The 19,842-nt window shown below is 34.8% G+C and overlaps 2 protein-coding genes across 5 annotated transcripts in view; one reads left to right on the forward strand and one right to left on the reverse strand.

Moving 5' to 3' along the window:
- Window positions 1-19,842, forward strand: part of LOC118279065 (uncharacterized) — a 595,270-nt gene that overhangs the window by 270,322 nt on the left and 305,106 nt on the right. The gene's annotated exons all lie outside the window — the stretch shown is intronic.
- LOC118279367 (facilitated trehalose transporter Tret1) overlaps window positions 6,291-19,842 on the reverse strand; it is a 44,147-nt gene continuing 30,595 nt past the window's right edge. For both annotated transcript variants that reach the window (XM_035599049.2, XM_035599050.2), the window contains 3 exons: window positions 11,798-11,966; window positions 10,118-10,305; window positions 6,291-8,535 (listed from right to left, as the gene is read on the reverse strand). In XM_035599049.2, the coding sequence (XP_035454942.2) occupies window positions 7,471-8,535; window positions 10,118-10,305; window positions 11,798-11,966 (1,422 nt within the window). In that variant the 3' untranslated portion in view covers window positions 6,291-7,470. The remainder of the gene's footprint in view (window positions 8,536-10,117; window positions 10,306-11,797; window positions 11,967-19,842) is intronic.

The raw sequence follows: 19,842 nt of genomic DNA on the forward strand, positions 1-19,842 counted from the left end.
AAGATGCGCAGCGCAATCAATATAAGCCAAACGCATCCACAGCAACGTAGCATAGCACATCTCTGGTGGAAAAGCAACCTTTGCTAATCCTGACATGTCTGACATAGCGTGAAGCGGTGAAGGAAAACCTTGTGAGTAAACCTTGACTTAGGTAATTAGCAAAAATTACAATATTGTATTATATCTTACATAATAAAGTATCATACATTTACCTCGTGGCGATTTATTTAATTTCTTTCTTAGTAAATAAGAAAAGACTAAAATATAAGTACCTATCTTCTCTGTAATATAAAAATCAGTCGGGTTTTCCTTCCTGACGCTATAACTCCCGAACGCACGAACCGATTTCCACGGTTTTGCGTTCGTTGGAAAGGTCAAACTCCGTGAGGATTATAGCAAAAAAATTTCAAGAAAATTCAAGAGAAAAGCAGGAAAACGGGGAATATCATTGGTGGCGAAACGGAGTTCGCCGGGTTTGCTAGTTATACCTAAACTTGAAAGAAAAACGTGTTAGTTGACACTATTTATAATTGAAGAACGGCTAAATTGATCTGGTTGAAAATTGGTGGAGGTGGACATATGATACTTTTTATCAAAGGATTTCCCGAAAATCGAAAATTCTGACGGACTAGAACGGGGCAAATAGGATTGTGCGGACGCAGTCGCAAAACTTTCCCACAAAGCTAATATAAGTATAATAAAATATTTATAAGTTATTTTCAATCACATTTTGATACTAATACGTTTTTTATCGCCCCTCGCACGTGGCCCATTTGTCGGCGGCCATGACACTTGACTTGTCACCCCATGGGAGCATGGAGCCCGCCATTGAAGGGATAAGCCCCCTAAACGCGTGCTGCCAACGATAATATTTGATTTGATTAATATAACACCCTCGGTTTAAAACATATTTTGATTTTATTATTGTCTAGTTGACTGATTTGAGATAAGTTGCTGTGAAAGAGATTCATTCGACACACTGTGTTTTGATTTTAAGCGAAATTAATTAAACTGGTGTGTGATCAGCTTACTGCTGCCACTATTCCTGACTATAAGTATTTGACTGACATTATTAGTCCACTGTCAGACTATAGGTCTTATTCTACAAGAAGATTGGAAGAAGACTTTTTGAAGAAATAAAGAATAACCTATGGAGTTTGAAAATTTGGAGTAAACCTATGAAGTTTGATGCTCGTTCTTCTCTATAGGAATCATCCAATGACTTCTCCCATTTTGGGCGAGGCGAGAGGGAGTGTCAGACTCTTACTGACTAAAAACCACCCCGTTCCTACTCCTGCTTTTCGAGCCGGAGCCCCGATAACCCGCTAGGCAGTCCGCAACTCTGGCTCTTTATAATCACTTAGTACTTACGCAAATATACTGAGTAACTTAGGTATTATTAGACGAATACTTAGCCGCTTATTACACAGTACTTAGGCTACTTACTTGTAATAGACGTTACAATATAATTGGTTGTGTTTCACACCGTTGTATTGCACCCGGTGTAAAGTGTGCCTTCACTGAGCAGTAATGTGCGTGTGTAATATCGAAATACTATAATTAGCTAGGCATTTGTGGTTTAGCATCGAAATGTAACTGGTAACTTTCTTAATTATTGTTTCGTTAGGTTTTTTTAAGAGGAGAAAATAATCCAATGACTTCTCTTGCCAAGGGCGAGACAAAAGGGAGTGTCAAATTCTTACTGACTAAAAACCATCCCGTTCCTTCTCCTGCTTTTCGAGCCGGAACCCCAGTAAACTTGCTAGATAGTCCGCAGCTCCGTCTTTCATTAGGTGCGTTTGCTCTCCGAAGCGCTTGCAAAGGTACTCATAGTAATACAATGTAACGCCCACTTGTCACAAATTAATTATGTGAGTTTTAAAATTCAGGGGGCGAGGCCAAGTACCAAAAGAAACAAGTAGCGACATCTAGTGGTAAACCGTAAATGATACTACAAATGCAGGGAGCGGTAACAAGTTCGAACAGCTTCTAGTTGAGGACGTTGTTAATAGATGGCGCGGTACCGGACAAATGAAAATGGTGAATACTTTTCTAAAATTGAGTTGATTTTCACTGTATTGTATACCTTTATATTATGTGTTTCTAAATTTTAATTTAATGTTTGTGCTTTATAAAAATCAATACTAGGTAGTACTCACTTTTGGTTTAAAATTAATGACACAAAATAATTTTCAAATTTTTGTACGTCCGCGCAAAAAATACGCGAATACTTAATAATGAAATCTATTCATGATAAAATATTTGAATACAATGAATAATTAAATTATAATAATTACCACAGAAATATAACTTTGTTTTAATTATTATGAATTCGTTTAAAATTATAAATAAGTATAGTGAATTTTCAACTTTATCACAAAAGAATAAGGTTGTAATTAATTGTAACCCAAAAAGAGTTACAAAAATGTTAGAGGCACAGGAAAAAATGGACAGAATAAAACAACCGCAATTAAAAATGAAACTAATAATTACTTTATTTAGGCGTATTTTCCAGCGTTACATAAAACATACTAGAAGTTTTTAGTTCATAATATTCGATTGACTTAGATTACTACGATAGAGGAATAGATAGCGTTTACTCTTTAATTAGCAGTACATTGCTGATTTTTTAATTAAAAAGTTACTGCAAATATGATTTTAATAATCAATTGTATAGAAAACTTACCCCAAGCTATCAATTTCTTTAATAGATTTTCAACTATAATACTTTGGTATTATAGTTCAAAATTGATTAAAGAATCATGACAGTTTGGGTCATTTTCGCGTGTAAATACTAATTAAAGTGTACGCGTCACTTAAAAAATAATTTTAAATAGTTTATTGTCAAACATTTCTATAGTAATTACTCAAATAGATATAATTTTTTTCTTTATTTATTTTTTTCGTCTTAATACCGCTTCTCTGTCTGATGGCGCTGTTTCGACATATTCATTAAAAACAAAGTTAATTTGAAATTTGTTTTATTTTATTTAAATAATTTAAAGTCGCGCCCAGAATAATTAACAAGAATCAGAAGAAGAAATAAAAAATAATCAAGATCATACACATTTGAGAACAACGCCATCTATCGTCGACCCCTTATAATTATTATTGTCAATTTTCCAAATTCCAAATATTATTGTCGTGTCGGAAGTTCGTTGCTTAGAATAAGAGAAAGAACGTAAATTATAATTGTATGGTAAAGTAGTTTTAATGTTAATAGTTATTTTGTACAATCTAAAGTCTTTTATGGAGACACTAAGCTAGTTAAAGCCTTTCTATCTTATTCTACGAAGTGGTGTGAGCCAAACAGTTTGTTCATTGCATAATTTTAATGTATAAACGCTAGCAGATCAACCTATCCTTTCCTGACAAATTACATTTTCAACTTTATTGCATTAATTTTAAGGTCGAAAATTCATTGAACAAAATTGATAGATTGTAGTCGGTTGACTACTTTACTACGTTAGAACAATTGGCTCCAATTTGTCATTTTTTTTTATTGAATTTGCAACTTTAAATTCAAAGCAATAAAGATAAAGAGTAATTTTACCTACTGGTCACTGTACATAGTTTACTGATTTTGGGTATTATGCTGGGAAATATAAGTTAGAGAAATGTAAAATGTTCTATAGGTAGCCATGATTTACAAAGACTTTTAACAGTCAATGAAATTATAAATTGTGATTTACCAAGATTTAATAGTCAATGTTTTTAAATAAGTGCGACTAAGTATGGGCCCCGAGCGTAGCTTGAAACTTGTCGAGTCACCTTATCGAACAATTTTAACAAAAAAAAATCCATTCAGACTGTTTTTTCCATATAATACTTATCAACACTTTAGGTAAGTTGATGTTGTTGAATACTTTAGGTAAACAATGCAATTTATCAATTAAATGTTTATGCATAAAATAGCCCAATTCCTGAGGATATTTATAGTCATTTACAATTTAAAAACAGAAAATCGTAAGGTAAGTATCAGGTTTGATTACCTTATTACGATACATCCTCCATTTTAATTTCAAACTTGTATTTCCCGGCATAGTTCTAATACTGGTAATGACATAATTGGATTATGTATTCAGTTATTGAGGTCGATGTTACATTATACATTATGTTTCATAAGGACCAGACACATTGCTCACGTACTGCTCTCTCGACTCTAAGGACCAATTTTATCCAAGGACAGCATTTTATGTATGGGCCAAGACCCATCAATTAGCTAGTACAATTTCAAAGACTGACTTTTGCAGCTGTCACTGTTTTAGCAGACTTCTATTTTTATTTTTTTAAATAGATTCGCTGTATTTCTCCTTAAATGAGTAAATGGATTTGGAACTCCTATCTATACGATATTTGGAAATAAATGGGCCTCTGGTTTGACTTGAAATCTTAACTTATATGAAGCTGAGAGAACGTAGTGTGGGCCAGGACTTTTGTATTGTTAGGTGGACTGTCTGCATTATCTAAGTCGCGAATAGCAGAGGACTAAGGCCCCCTAGTCCCCTTAGTCCTCCGCGCCTCTTTTGTTCTTAAACTGATGATGATGATGACATCATACTCTGTCTATCCTTTCCTTGGCTCTGTCTAATTGGTCCTTAGAACCGAGATAAAATTAAAACGGAATAGAATCTAGAACAGGCACACTATCGACTACCACATCACGTAGCTAAAAGGCTAAGCCTTAATACTAAATACTCATTGTAATGCACACCGTACCATAACACACGCCTTTACAATAACAAACATAAACATGTCTTACATAAAACACAATTATTGCATCCTAAACTAATTAACAAAGAAAAAAATCATACTATAGTTGAGGAAAATTAATTTTAATACAAGATTGTGTTAGTTTTATAGCTGTTTTTACAGTTTCCTTCAATTTATATCGCTTGTAGATAATTTTAATGAAATAATTCCACACAATGTTACACCCACACGCTTATATTACACTCCTAATGCAAGCAAGCTGTAATAAGAAGGGAACTTACGTAATACGAAGCGATACTATTATTTTTTTAATACATATTTCATTTTTAATATTATAAAAAATCTAGAAAATGTATAAATTCACAACCTATTAAATTTGTCTATTAATAATCCGTGTGATTATGATGTTTTTTTATTTTATATAATAATAATAATAATTGTGATTGACTTTATTTTTTGAATAATATTCTCTAGAGAAATTATTTGCAAATAATTGAATAATAATTTATTTTTTATTACATTTCGATCTTACTGCGGGGTTTAGGCCTTCTAATTAATGAATTATGATTTATAATTATTATAATAAATATATATAACTATGTAAACGAGTTTAATAATTTAATTACTTACATAAGATTTTTATAACAGTAACAAATACAGTTTTATAACCAGATCAATAAATTTTTCTATAAACATAATATTCTATTTTTATTTTTATAAATAAATATAATACTGGTAAAATAATATTCATTAAAAATCCTTTTCTAGTATTTATGTTAAAGTTTTGTAAATAAATAATTTGAATATTTAATTATCAACAGTTGATAAACTCAGCAGAATATTTTAATGAAAGATATAGATATTTAAATATGGCTGTTATATTCTAAAGAAGGCAACAATCTAACAGGACAATACATAATCTTATATAGGTGTATAAGTAACAAGAAGTAGGTACATTTAGTGAGGAAACATTATTGTATCTTTTAATCATCCTTCTGTTTATGTAAATGTGTAAATTAAATTAAATAAGTAATGTGTTAAAGAAATAAAATAGAATAGTGAACTTTCAAAAACGTTTGTAATGTTTTTTTTTTTTTTAAATATAAACTTCATTGTTTATATTGAAGATATTTGAGCGTCTAGCCAAATGCCATTTAACGCTCGTCTACAAAGGTAAACTAAATTATGTCATCCGCAAACACGAGTCTTCTACTCTCTTGATAGACAAGCCCCTTTTTAAAGTGGGGAAAATCATCCATTGATTTTTCTCGCCTTGGGTGAGACGGAGCGGAATGTCAGACTCTTACTGACTAAAACTACCCCTGCTTTACCTTAACCTTTTACGTTGTTCGCAGCTCTGGATCGGACATCAGCCCTACTAGGCCCCATCTGTGGTGGTCTGGTTGTTTAAGGTGCGCGCAGAACACACGCGCCGTTTGCACGGGTCTGGGGTACACAAGTTCTAAATTGGCATTTAGCTACAGGTTACCTTTTTAAAATAATTTCATATTTCTATTGGACTTTCTTTAACTGCTAAAACAAAAATCTTCAAATGTATGTTCTAGTCCAAGTTTTATATCGGACTAACAAAAATCCAAAGGAACTGTGAATATTTCAGGATATTTAATTACACAATGAGGCACAACATTAATCAGTAAAATATACCAAAGTCTAAAGACTAACACACCATAAGTAGTTCATAAGTTACCGATCTTTGTTACGCTAACCAAATCATAATTACATTGTTCCCATAAAATGTTCAAGTTTTTATTTTCCACGTCATATAATATGAATAATAAATTATCGCATTTGTTTTATGCCCATTTCATTTTATTCAACAAAAATTATAATTTAAATTACAACGCCAAAAATATTCATCGTGAAAATGTGTAACGAATTTCGTTAAATATTATATCATTAAGTTTTTCAGAATAATTATAATAATATTCTTATTATAATAATGTCTACAGTCACTGCATTCTTTCTATATTTCATTCAAATAATTATCATTCAGTTATCCAAACCGACTCTAGACTAATTATTTATTTTTCATAATAATTATTTATTGTCTTACTTTATTGTCGTAGTTAAGATAGGAAAGCTCGATAAAATATTAACCAGTATAGGTAAGAGATAGATACTTTCGCTATTCTTGAGAATTTGGGAAATATAATTATATTTTTTTCTATGTAATTATCTCTAGGGAGAATTAGAGAGGTAAAGTATGGACCACTGCAATCTTAAACAAACTAAGTTTAAATGAAACTATTTAGATATGGGTGTAAGGATATGCGAGTACATTAATATTATTATTTTTTTACTAAATTTTCTAAAGATTAATATCGCCCACCATAAAATTACGTGGCGTATTTTGATTTTTCTTTTCTTTTATTTAAAAAATGTTTAAAAGCACAGCCAAAATTTCGCGGTGGATTCGATATAATTTTGTTCCTACGTAAATATTTTCTGACGTTCGTATTTACTTGAAAACTTTGCAATCTTTTATTTAAGCCACTTTAAATACGGGGAACTATTTCTAATCTACATTATTCATAATTATGTGACACGATCTTACATCAGAAGATTACAGACAATACAAGGTGTTCTTTACAGCATAAAGGTGACCATAGAATCAATAGAAACCCACAACTTTGCCTTCCATAGTTCTGTCCCGAATAACATGTCCTCAAAACCCTCTCTAAACTATCTACGTCTAAACCAAAAGCCTTCAAGTAAATACGAAATGCTCTAAACTTTTTACCTTTTCGGCGACAAACTTTGAACGTAGTTTGGATCCATCTCGTCCAAGTCCTTACCTTTAGTTTCTGGGACACAGCAGACCACGAAACAAAGCCCTCCCACACTTATAGAGGCGTACAACCAAAATGCCCCGTGCAACCCTAGCGTCTGTTGGAAATCTACGAACGTCTTGACGCCAACGAAGGCGCAGAGGTAGCTGAATGCCGTCGCCATCGCACTGCCAAACGCCCTGTACTCCAACGGGAACAACTCTCCAATCAACAGCCACGATATAGGACTCATGCCCAAAGAAAAAGCAATCGTGAACACTAGCACACAAAGCAATGGGATCCAATCATTCTGTCCTATAGTCTGGTGGAACATTACGTTCTGAATTCTCTGATTGCGGTGCACCTCTTCATAGTAAGCGTAACTCCCGAACCCTGCGAGCGCCATAGACATCAGAACTGAACTGACGATCAGTAAAGGAAGACGACCAACAGTGTCAATAAGCAAGCCGGACAGACAAGACGCGAGGAGTTGGACGAAGGAGACAGCAATAGCGGCTCCATGAGGGTTCATGCCACCAAAAGTCTTCCTAAATATCGGCACAGCGTAAAACGAAAACGCATGCGCTCCAGAAAATCGTTGAAACATCATAAGACCGCATGTCACTAGTATTGGTCCTAAGAGCCGGTTCATGGTCCTTACATCTAAGGAGTTGATGAGTTGACTCCCTGACATTTGACTCTGTCGTTGGCTGAAGTTCTTGCTAGCAAGGACGTTGGTGCGGATCGTGGCCAGTTCCTGGGCGACGTCGGAGTTGGGGCCACGTAGCCAGAGGAGGCTTTTGTATGCTTCTTCATCTTTCCCTGTAAGGACGAGGTAGCTCGGTGTCTCCGGTATGTACAGAACGGTGCAGAAGAGCAGTAGAGGGGCTGCGGATATACAGAGTGCGAGCTGTTGCCAGTCGAGATAGGCACCGATGGTGAAACTGAACAGGACGCCAAGATGGCCGACTATCTTGAGCACAGCGCTGAGGCAGCCGCGGATGTCCGGCACTGATATCTCACTGATGTACACCTGAAATTGTTAAAGTAAAATAATCAATTTTCAGTCTTGCTATTGCTGGAAATATTGGAAAGGACCGCATTTATTCATGTTAACGAAGCTATAAGTAGAAAAAATATAAGAAAAAGCTGAATATTTTAATGTGTACTTCTAATTAGTTTTAAACAACGACTACTAATTACGAAGTTGGTGTTAAAATTAATAAGAATTCATCAAACAAACGACAAATTAATTTAATTTTAACCGCTTTCAAAGTAATAAATAAGTAATTCGGCCGTTAGAAGTTTCTCTTTCATTTGAATTTTCTTGGATTGGCGGCCGAGGCTGAGCCTTGGGCGCGGGCCGGCATTACAAACTCAACAAACTTTAGGACTTTGTCAAATTACTTAAGCTGGGGTAACCATCATATACTACACAAGTATTCTAATAAAGAAAACCAGAAGAAGACAAATGTTGGAAAGTTATTCTGAAAGGACAAATCCTACAGAAGTATTCGTATTAGGATTGCGTTGTCTTTTCTTTCTTCGTTCTTTTACATAATTCTGTTTCAATATTCAGTAGGTAATTGTAACAAGAGTAATCTAATGAAACCAAATAACGTACTCGTCATTACTGTACCATATCAAAATGAAAGTCAAACAAATTGAGGCTCTCTTATAAACATATTTCTTTAAAGCTTTGTGGATCTTTTAGAATTTATTGCATAAACCAATTATTAAAGGTTATACGTTTGTTTCCGAAAACCCTATCTTACGTATACAGTCTAACATACAAAATCGAATCCTTAATCTTCTAAGTTATATCCATTTTGAGTAGGCACTCATCTTTCAGATGACCCTCATCTCAGATGAAAAACTTTAATTAAGGAAAAGTTTACAAGAAAATGCTAAAAAGATGAAGATCAAAGTCGAGTATCTACATAGTCAAACAACTTGGTACAATGGAGATTTGCTTTGTCTTTTATCTGCCTCAAGGCGTGGTCAACTCACTAATTGACTGAGACATGCGGGCTGAGAAATTGGTCCTTCGAGCCTCACTCTCCAAAACAATATGCTACGTAACCCAAACGGCTGAAGGTCTGTTTTCCGTTATCTCTAAGAGAGTTAAATTGAAATGTCTTTACAAATAATTGTCTAAACTTGCAATGAATAATTTGACAGGTGAGTAATCTGATGTTTAAATCTGTTTGAAGTTTTCTTAGATGGAGCTATCTAGTGTTTGCGTCTTTGTAATTATTTGTTTTAGTACTATAGCTCTCTAGTAAAACCCTTTTATTTACTTTTACGAAACTATCTTTTTATGTCTTTGGTTTATCACAATATTGGATGAAGAGTGTGACGGGTGACCACATCTAAATTATGAAAATGTTTACATTGCATAAATGGAAACAACGAAACCCCCATTTTTGAAGAAATAAAATCAATAAGTATCTAGGTTTTCTAATGCCCCTCTTCTAAATAGGCAGACAAGACTCTTGTAACTCTATTGTTGTTACGGGTGTACATCGACAGCGCCGATTGCTTACCATCAGATAAATTCATCTGTTCATTTTCCCTCTCATCTCAAAAAAATAAAAACACATACAGAAACTTACTTGCGACAGCATAGTCAATATAGAACAGCAGAATCCTCCCAAGAAGGCGGTGATGCACATCATCCTGACAGAAGTGGCCACGGTGGTGAGCAACCAGGACAGGCTGCAGGGCGCGGCCGCTAGGGACAGCACGCGGCGGCGACCGTGGCGCATGGCAGCACCACCGGCCATGCCGCCGAATAGAGCGCCTGGAAGGACCATGAAAGGACCACGATGATGATTTATGTAATGAGGTCTACGAAATTGTCGGGTGATACTAATGGTAAATACTGAGTATGATTACTAGCTTTAGTTTAGTACCTTAAAGGAAAATAAGGATCCTTCAGGAACATTTTTGGCAATTTAGGCAAGTTCCGCACTGATTGTTTCGGAGTGAGATGCGATTTATAGTTCTATTTCAATTTTTTTTTATTTATTAGAAGCTAATTTAATTGATTCTAATTTTTAATTTTTATTGCACTTTATTTAATTGTATCCCTAATTAACATATCGTTAATATACTTATGTATTGCTAGTGTTATTAATTGTTAATTTTATTTAAAGAATATTATTTACGAATGCTGTGCTCGCCTGTAATCGATTGTAACATTTTACTTAAACATATTGGAAATGTTTGTTATTAAATGTAATAATGTATACAATTAGAGGGCCAATAGAGATAAATAAAAAAAATATATGTATGTCTGTCTATTATACATATTATAATGCTCAAAGAAACACATTTCATAAATTCTTTCACACGTTCATCATCATACCTAAATATTTTACCTTTGCAAAGAATTTTCCCGAAAAATATTTCGTGACAAAATACGTGTAATACTTGTCGGTAGATTAACTACGTTAATTTTATATATTTTCTATGAGAGAGAATCCACAAATTCCTTGCGTTATTTATGAATAAAGTTGAGTGTCACGGTGTTATAATATGGAGTGCCAGTGCCAGTGCATGGCCCATACGTCATGCCTGGAAGGACTCTGAGAATTTTAATTAAATTCCCTCGCGACTAGAGATGTACTACGCATTGCTGATGTCACATCGGGGTGGATGTTTTGAATATTACTTCAACTTTAAGCTACTCTGTTGAATGTGGGGTGTTGTGGTTATTCTGATTACTTCTGACGCCGAACGCAAAAAGAGGGTTTGATTTTATGCATTTCATTTTATCGGTAGATATTAATGATCACGCGGAAGAACTCACATAATTGAACCTCTTGAAATCAATTTCAAGAGGTTCAATTATGTGCTCTAGACTGCACTTATTTTGTTATCCTCGAGGTTATTTTCTTTTTCTATCACTTTGACTGAAAATTGGTGTTACATAATGTTCTCACATAATTCAACCAAAGAAAAATGTAACCAAGTATTGTATTGTGAATCTGATTGAAAAAGAGTAACCTATGGAGTTTCTTGCTCGTTCTTCTGCATAGGAATCTACACTTTGGAACGAGCAAAAAGCTTCACTAGAGGACTGCCAGACAGAGTTATTTTTATTGGAATATTTGCTTTGACTTTCAAAAGTGCCTTCCCAATCTATTTGAAATAAATAATTTTGACGTTGAACTCTTTGCGTGATCCACAATATGTTTGAAAAGTAGGAGGGACAAGAAATTCTAAAGTAAGCTAACGTTTTAATTTACAAAAAGAGCTACTGATTTCGGGCACTGGATCTGTATGCTTACCTAAAAACGACAGGGAAGCAAGCCACGAAGCCTGTTGGTCAGTGAGCTGGAAGTCTCTCCTGGTGGCGTTGGCCCCCGGTCCCTGCAGGGACGCTATAGCGGGAGAGCTGTACCCCTTGCCCAGCCCTGCTGAGAACGGGGCCAGGGACACTGCTAGAGCTGCTAGCACCTGGAAAGAAAATGGACATTTAACATACCATGTAACAATGCAGAACAAGTAATAATAATTACTTCTTGGTGAGCAGAGGTGCTTATGTGCATTGGGGCACCTCTGTCCACTGGACAGTGGTGGTGCACTGCACGTAGACCTTAAACTTGTGTTTTTTTTATGAGTTATGATATGTGTTCTGATGTAATAGGAAGTGAGCTTTTTGCATCATTATACACATAATCAGTCTATAAGTCTCTAGCTGACCAAACTATTCTAAAACAAGTACGACTTTAGAGCAATAAGAAACTCAAAAGAAATTCTTTTGAGTTTCTTACTATAAGTTTCATTAAAATAATTAAGGTGTTCTAAAACTATCTGGTGGTAGTGTTGTTTTTAAAGATTACAATAGTGAAGAAATTTTGTACAACAGACTAGTTAATTTAAATTTGAGAACTTAAAAAAAAGCATTGACTGCCCTGCATAAAGTGGTTTACAAATACGCACGATAAGTTTGCGACAGAGACAGTAAAAGAGGAAGTTCTTTCGTAAAAATCCATAGGTAGAATTTTTGTATGAAAAAAAAAAAAATTGTTTACTCGAATTAGGACGGGATTTAATTAACCTTACACGCGTGTACATGATAAACCACGTTACGCAAACACTTCCAAACACCTCGGTACTAAAGACGTATCAGGTAGACACAAGACTCCGTTCTTCAAACCATCACCGAGTCTTCAGTTTCGTTTACCGATACACAAATAATGTATGGTAATATCGACCCGATCTATTCGTGAACACGTCCGAACGTGCCAAGCGTTGTTACACCGGCGCGGCTTCAAAAAAACCTTTTTTGTTAAAAACTCTTTACAATTTTGTTTGGTAAATAGCACTATGAGTGATTTTGTTTGTTCAACAACGCTTCAAAGACATACTTACGGAAGAAGATTTGAGTTTTAAATAAATTTTGTTAAGAGGTTTTCAATTATGGTTGTAAATAGTAGTGTGAATGACCTATCCGATAGATTTGGCCCCTAAAAATTGAATTTTCTCACATTTTTTTCTCTGTAATAACTAAATATTGTGTATAAGGTTGTTTTTCAACTAGGTTTAACTCAATGTCGATTAAATTTTTCAACGATGTAACTTTTAAGAAATTAAAATTATAATACCTACTTCATTACACTCACTAAAGAATATATATACAATTTTTAAACGAACACAACACTACAATATTGTAATATTTTATCACAGAATTTATTAAATAATCATAAGTACTTAATGTTTTTAACACATTAATAACTATTTTTCTTCGAATGAACGCGGACGTTCTATTTGCAATAAATAAAAAATAAAATGTTCATAAATAAAGAGGTTGTATTTAATTATTCCTTCCTAATTTAAATTACTGGCTGAATGCTGTCAAAAAAATTGCTAGATGCCATAAAATACCGTTGAAAAATAAATGTATAAAAATAAAACTTTAATGGCATCTTTAAGTTTTTTCAACGAAATTGTGGCCAGTACTATTTTACATCATATTTTTTTTTATCTGGCCAAATGGTTTGTTAGTTAAAATTATATTATTGTTATTATTTTTTTAAATATTATGTTATAAAAAATTATTATTAAAAAAGAGAGCACCTTTTTTAAACATTTATTTAAAAAATTGCTGGCTAATAGCTCTCAAAAAATTAGGTACACAATGCCATAAAAATAAGAAAAAATATAAACATATTTTTTTAATGGCATCTAATTTTTTTGAGCAATTGCGGCCAGTATATTTTATGAATGTTATTAAAACTTTTTGATAAAATCCTGTATTGTTCTCTGGGTTTATGTTTAATACATCCCATCAAAAACATCCTGTAAAAAACCCAAGTCTCGCAGCTCAGTCTTTCTACCGTCATAAGTTGTGAGATCCATGTAATACCAAGTCGGTTAATCTATTTAGTGTCTACTTGAAGGACCTTCTGTCTTAAGTTATTACATAAGTTATTATCATGCCAATATTAAAAATATTTAACGTTTTAAACAAATAGATCGACTTGGACATCGCATGAAAACAAAATGAATATTACAATATTATATTAGATTCTTTAGTCTCTCGCGCCTCACGCGATTGAAACTCTCGTTCCTGTTGGTCGCTGGCCTGTCGTGCTGTGTAGTGTGATACATACTAATAATCAAATCAAGCGATGTCCAAGTCGTCTATTTGTTTAAAACGTTAAATATTTTTAATATTGGCATGATAATAACTTATGTAATAACTTAAGACAGAAGGTCCTTCAAGTAGACACTAAATAGATTAACCGACTTGGTATTACATGGATCTCACAACTTATGACGGTAGAAAGACTGAGCTGCGAGACTTGGGTTTTTTACAGGATGTTTTTGATGGGATCTCACTTCTTTTTGTAGAGCCTTTAATCATGTGTTTTTCATTACGTCGACCATTTTACAAGTAATAATGTTGTTCAGTTTCATGGGCTAAACACACCCTTACCCACCCTATACCCCCTCCCTTGCCTCATATGGTAGGTACCTATCTACACCTATTAAATTTATAACCACCACCAACCACCAACTGCATAAATAACTTTGTAATCCCATATATTTATATGGGATTACAAAGTTATTGATGCAGTTGGTGTATTTGGAAAACTGGACCGAAATTAGAAAATATTTAAGTTTTCCCATGATTAAGACACTAAACTCTATATGTATTCCAAATATGAAGCTTCTAAGTCTGCTAGAAGTGCCTTGGACTTTTGATGATCGGTGAGTCAGTGAGTGACAAAATTTAGAAACTTTAACAAGTTGTCATTCTTAAACTACTGTTTCAAATTGACTGAAATTTTAAATATTCCGTGTTTATACAATGCCGGATTAGTTACTGAAGATTCAGGTTTCTTGCTTTATCCACAACCGAATTATAGGGGGTCGAAAAAGGCCCGAATTGCTTCGAGAAAAGGATGGTACGGCTGTGCCGCTTTTTTTTTGCTCGACTTGGCGGGGGCACTGCCGTGCCCCCAGATTTTTAATGCTTTAATATTTGCGTTGACATTCAAAAGTGCCTTCCTTTAGTCTATTTGAAATAAATAATTTGACTTTTGAAATCATCCCAGTAATTTAATAGCGTTGAATACAACGCAAACAAATAAACAATCAAATCTTCCCTGTTTACATCAGTAGCAAGTTATTATCTAATATTATAAATGCAAATGTTTGTGAGTTAGTGTTACTGAATCACGTCAAAATGGCTGAAAGGATCGTGATGAAATTTGAAAACAGGGCTAGAATAACACATAGGGCAATAATTTTCCACAGGAACGCGAAGGAAGCCGCTGGCAGAACATTAAATTTTTACAACTCAGTTCCTAGACGATGGTTGGTTAAAAATGTAAAGACAGAGAAAATGGTACCTGAATCTACTTGCGTGTGACGTAACTTGCTTTTAAGAGAATGCTGAATATTCATAACTGGTTGCCATCGACTGGTTCGTAGTATCGGAGTACTTGTGTATTCTCTTTGTCTACCTATTCAGGAGAAATATTTTGAAGTGAAACTGTAAGTTGTAAGCTAGTAACTATGTAATAAAGTTGAAAATTCAATAACTAACTGCATTACAAAAAGAGATATATTAAAAACTCTATGTATATTTAGATACTAGGTTTTGCTCGCGACTTCGTTCGCGTCGTAGATAGATAGATTTTTTCACGCTTGGCATAATATCCTCGAGAAGAATAGGGGTGGGTTTATTCCCGAAGGGATAGGCAGAGGTGCACATTACGGCAGGCAATGTCGCTATACAATGTACACCCACTTTTCACCATTTGTGTTATAAGTCCCATGTAATAAGAGGTGAGCCTATTGCCATATACTGGACACAATTCCAGACTCCATAAAGTGAACTCTCTTAAAAATATATAAAATGTCACGTTTAAAAGTCGTTCAGTTTACCTAAATAAAGCAACTCTCTTTGTTTGTATTCCAACCTACACGTTCGATCCTAAAGCAAAAACCCTGTTAAAAGCATGGATCACAACTTCCCAAAAATTTTCCCCCCCAAAAGGGGTGGGAGGACCGAACTGTTGGGAGTTACAGTTCACTCCGAAGTTTTTACGAGAGTAGCAATAATCCGTAGGTCGTTAGTCCTCTTAATGAGGTCGGAAAAGGTGGAGTATCAAGTTTGGGAGCGGGCTTTGAGTTAAAAGGGATTACTGTGTATGTACACCTCAAACTACACATAACCAGTTTACCTTGATCTCGCATTTAACCATCTGTCCACATATTCACAGGTCAGCTTATACTGGATTTTTGCATACGTCATAGGTACTGATCAAGCTATTCATAACCAGTTTATCATGGCCTCGCTTTGTATGAGTTTTCTGCATATTTGAAGGTCAGGTTATACTGGTTGTTGGTTTGACGTGTACATAAGTAGCTAGGTATGGGTCCGGTAGTCCGGTCGGAGTGGTATCTGCGCTGTGGTTATCATTGTAATGGGAGATTGATGTCCGTCGAGATCTCGGGTTGAGGAGTTTAGTTTAATTTAATATGGAGTTACCTAATGTTGTAATTTTTAGGTCTTTCACTGTTCTGTTGAAGCAGATTTTCAGGATAAACTTTTTTAGGTTAAAGCAGAAACCAATCTTCTTATCAAAATAAGAAGTAAGAACGAAAAACCGTTTAGTTGCAAGATATTGCAGGCAAGACAAAAAGCGCAAAAAGGCCAGTGCTCAATTAAAATCCTGAAGAGTCTGATTCTGAAAATCGATGGTTTCCACAAGGTTACACCAATTACCATGAAGCGCATATGATTCCATACTAAAGTACTGAGATCAAAAATCTCAGTTACCTATCCCGAAAATTAAACCCCAAATCCCTAGTTCAGCAGTTGCACTTGCAACCATTGATTAAGGCAGTGTTTTCAATGCTATAATTATAAGGAGCTTTGAAAGTATCTGCCACGGTTTTGATGGGAGGTAGTGTTATAAAATCTACGTTTAAAGTTATAAAAGAGCTATCTATTTTACTATCTCTGTCACTTCATCGTGCGTATTTGTGAACTACTTTATGCAGAGTAGATATTTCTTCACTATTGTAATCTTTAAACATAACACTACCTTTCATTAAAACTGCGGCAGATAATTTTAGAACACTTTATATTTATAGAACAATCACTGTTAAAACATCATGCAAAAATCCACCGAATTTCACCCACCACATTATAAAAACCCGGTACCTTTGTATAGAGTAACTAACTAAACAGAACGTGAGTTAGGACAAAAGGCCGCCGTCGAAAATTGTCTGGTGGCAGCTATCGATCAAATCGGTACAAAGCCGGCACAAAATGAAATATAAACAACTTCCAACCATTATGTACAGAACACATCAAGTTACACAAAACCAGTATAAACTGACCGTCGAATGTACTGTAAGATCATACAAAGCAAGACCAAGATAAACTGGTTATTTAGAGCTCGATGTAAAGGCACATAGCATATCCAGCTCACCAAAACTGTGTGTTTTTGTCAAAAGAATTCCAACTCTATTGTTTTTGTGATAAAGAAGATATTGTGTTAAAGAATATTGACGGTTTGGTGTAGTATGATGTGCTGGTAGACTGGATCGATGGACATAATGAGGTTTTATGACAGTTCACTAGAATTTTATTGAGGCGGCTCGTACGTGGACAAACACGTGCCTTTTACGGTTCAAACCAGGAAAGATTATGTACCTATTTCTACAATATTTAAATAATTTGTTAATTCTTCCGTGTCCTAGACTAGGTAATGCATATTTATTACCACGCCTTTTCTTTCTGGGGGTATAGTAATAGCTAATTCAGGGACTATACTTACATGTAAAATGGAATTTTTTAAACTGCAATCTCCAGATTACTGCCTAATAACCAAGCATGGAGATTAGCAGCTTGTACTATACTGTGATGGCCTATAGACCACTTCTACTTCTAGATAAGATTTTACCTAATCCCCACGCATGACAAACAATTTGGAGATTGCTGTATTTAATAAGACTGAACAGGCAATTTTTTTTAAAACGCCTATTTTTTGAGAAGGGAAAATCCAATTACTTCTCTCGCCTTGGACGAGACGGGACGGAGTGTCAGACTCTTACTGACTGAAAACCACCCCATTCCTATTTCTGCTCGACAAACTGGAGCTCCAGTAAACCCGCTAGGTAGCCCGCAACTCCGAAAAAAAAGAAAACGCTGCTTCTCGGTTTCTACCAAATTTGTAGTCACATGCTTGACTCTCAGGACATCCGACGAAAATACGAACGCTGTTGACAAATCTATTATACTCGAAACTCATAACGAGATTTCTATTCAATGATAACAAAACGTATGTAATACCCATTACCCATGTTATGGTGAGTTTCCCATTGCGAGGGATAAAGGTTTGACTGTGAAAGGGAGCAGTTTGGCTTACAAGGTAATAAAACGGGCCTTGGGTACAAATTAAGTGGGTCATAGTGGGCTGGCCTCGTAATTCCATGATGGCTTATATTAATACGAGGATTAGTTGGGGCATTGTGCTTGGAATATGCTGTTTTTGAATAAGAAGCAGTATCCTCACCTGCTTATAATAAGCTGTTTTCGAAAAAAGGCTTCCAATTTTCGTCCAATGGCCTGCAAAGCACTTGTAAAGTATTCTAGTGTTGTGGGTTTGGGTGGCATTGGTTGCTTATCATCGATGGTCTGTTTACTCTTTTGTGGCCTTTTCGAGAGAAAGAGATGTGTGTTATTTTTTGGTGATTTTGAGTTACCAACTGTTATAGGACTTCATATATCGGTATTGTTGTAACAATAATAATATATGATATTTCTTTCTCTATTTTGTATCGTCTTCTCAATGTATTTTTTGAGAACCCTGATTCCAATTTCGTTTTAGGTAAAGTCTTTTACATCGGCTCATTACTGTTTAATTCTACTTTATAAGTTACTACGCGAGAAAACAATTTTTAAAATAACTCGATTAAAATAATCTCAGCTCCAATACACCTAAAATAAAAGCCACTGATCACAGATGCAGAGTAAGTACTGGAAGAGCCCATTAAATATTCAGCTCGCTACAAATCTGCTCGAGGCCGCATTTTAATAAGCCACAATCCGTGTAAATAACAAGATCTGAGACGGGCGACTGCGCTCAACATACGTATACCTTGTAACTTGTGAGCTTAGAATATCCATTTTCTTTACTTCTACGGCTTCGTCGGGACAACCTAGTTTTTGTAATAGACTGGTAATTATGACAGTTATATTTTGTCGAGGTATTATGTTGTAGACTTCGTCGGAAATAAGTAATTGACTTAGTTATTCGTCAAAATTTGAAAATAAGTAACAGGCCACGGTTGAACTAGGGCGCTCCATTACTTATGAGCCTCGTATGTTATAATTTCCACACTTGGCAGAGGGGTTGAAGATCGCAGTTTAAAGATATTTTTTGTGAAACATACTAATTTAATTATTATTTTATCGGCTTACTCAAGCAACAGTTTGACGAGAAACTCGGCTAGCTTCAAGCCATGCTATGCTGAGGTTCATATTCATGAGCAGCATTCCGCGACACACGACGCGGCTATCGCGCTTCTACTCTTAAACCTACTAGAGAACGCTGCTGCTCAGTATGTGTCAATGTGTAGTTCCTTAACTCACTTTTACAACATCGATGGAAATTGTAGGGGTGTTGTTATCTTTATATATATAATTCTTCTGTACGTGTGTATGTCACTGAACTCCTCTTAAACGACTAGACGGATTTTGATGAAACTTTTTGTGTGTGTTCAAGAGGATCTGAAAATGGTTTAGATTCACAATTTTGTCCGCTGGACAATGTTTTTTTAATTAATTTTTAATTTATTAGTAGTT

This window comes from Spodoptera frugiperda, chromosome 14 (genome assembly GCF_023101765.2).
Source record: "Spodoptera frugiperda isolate SF20-4 chromosome 14, AGI-APGP_CSIRO_Sfru_2.0, whole genome shotgun sequence".
NCBI classification, from domain to species: Eukaryota; Metazoa; Arthropoda; class Insecta; order Lepidoptera; family Noctuidae; genus Spodoptera; species Spodoptera frugiperda.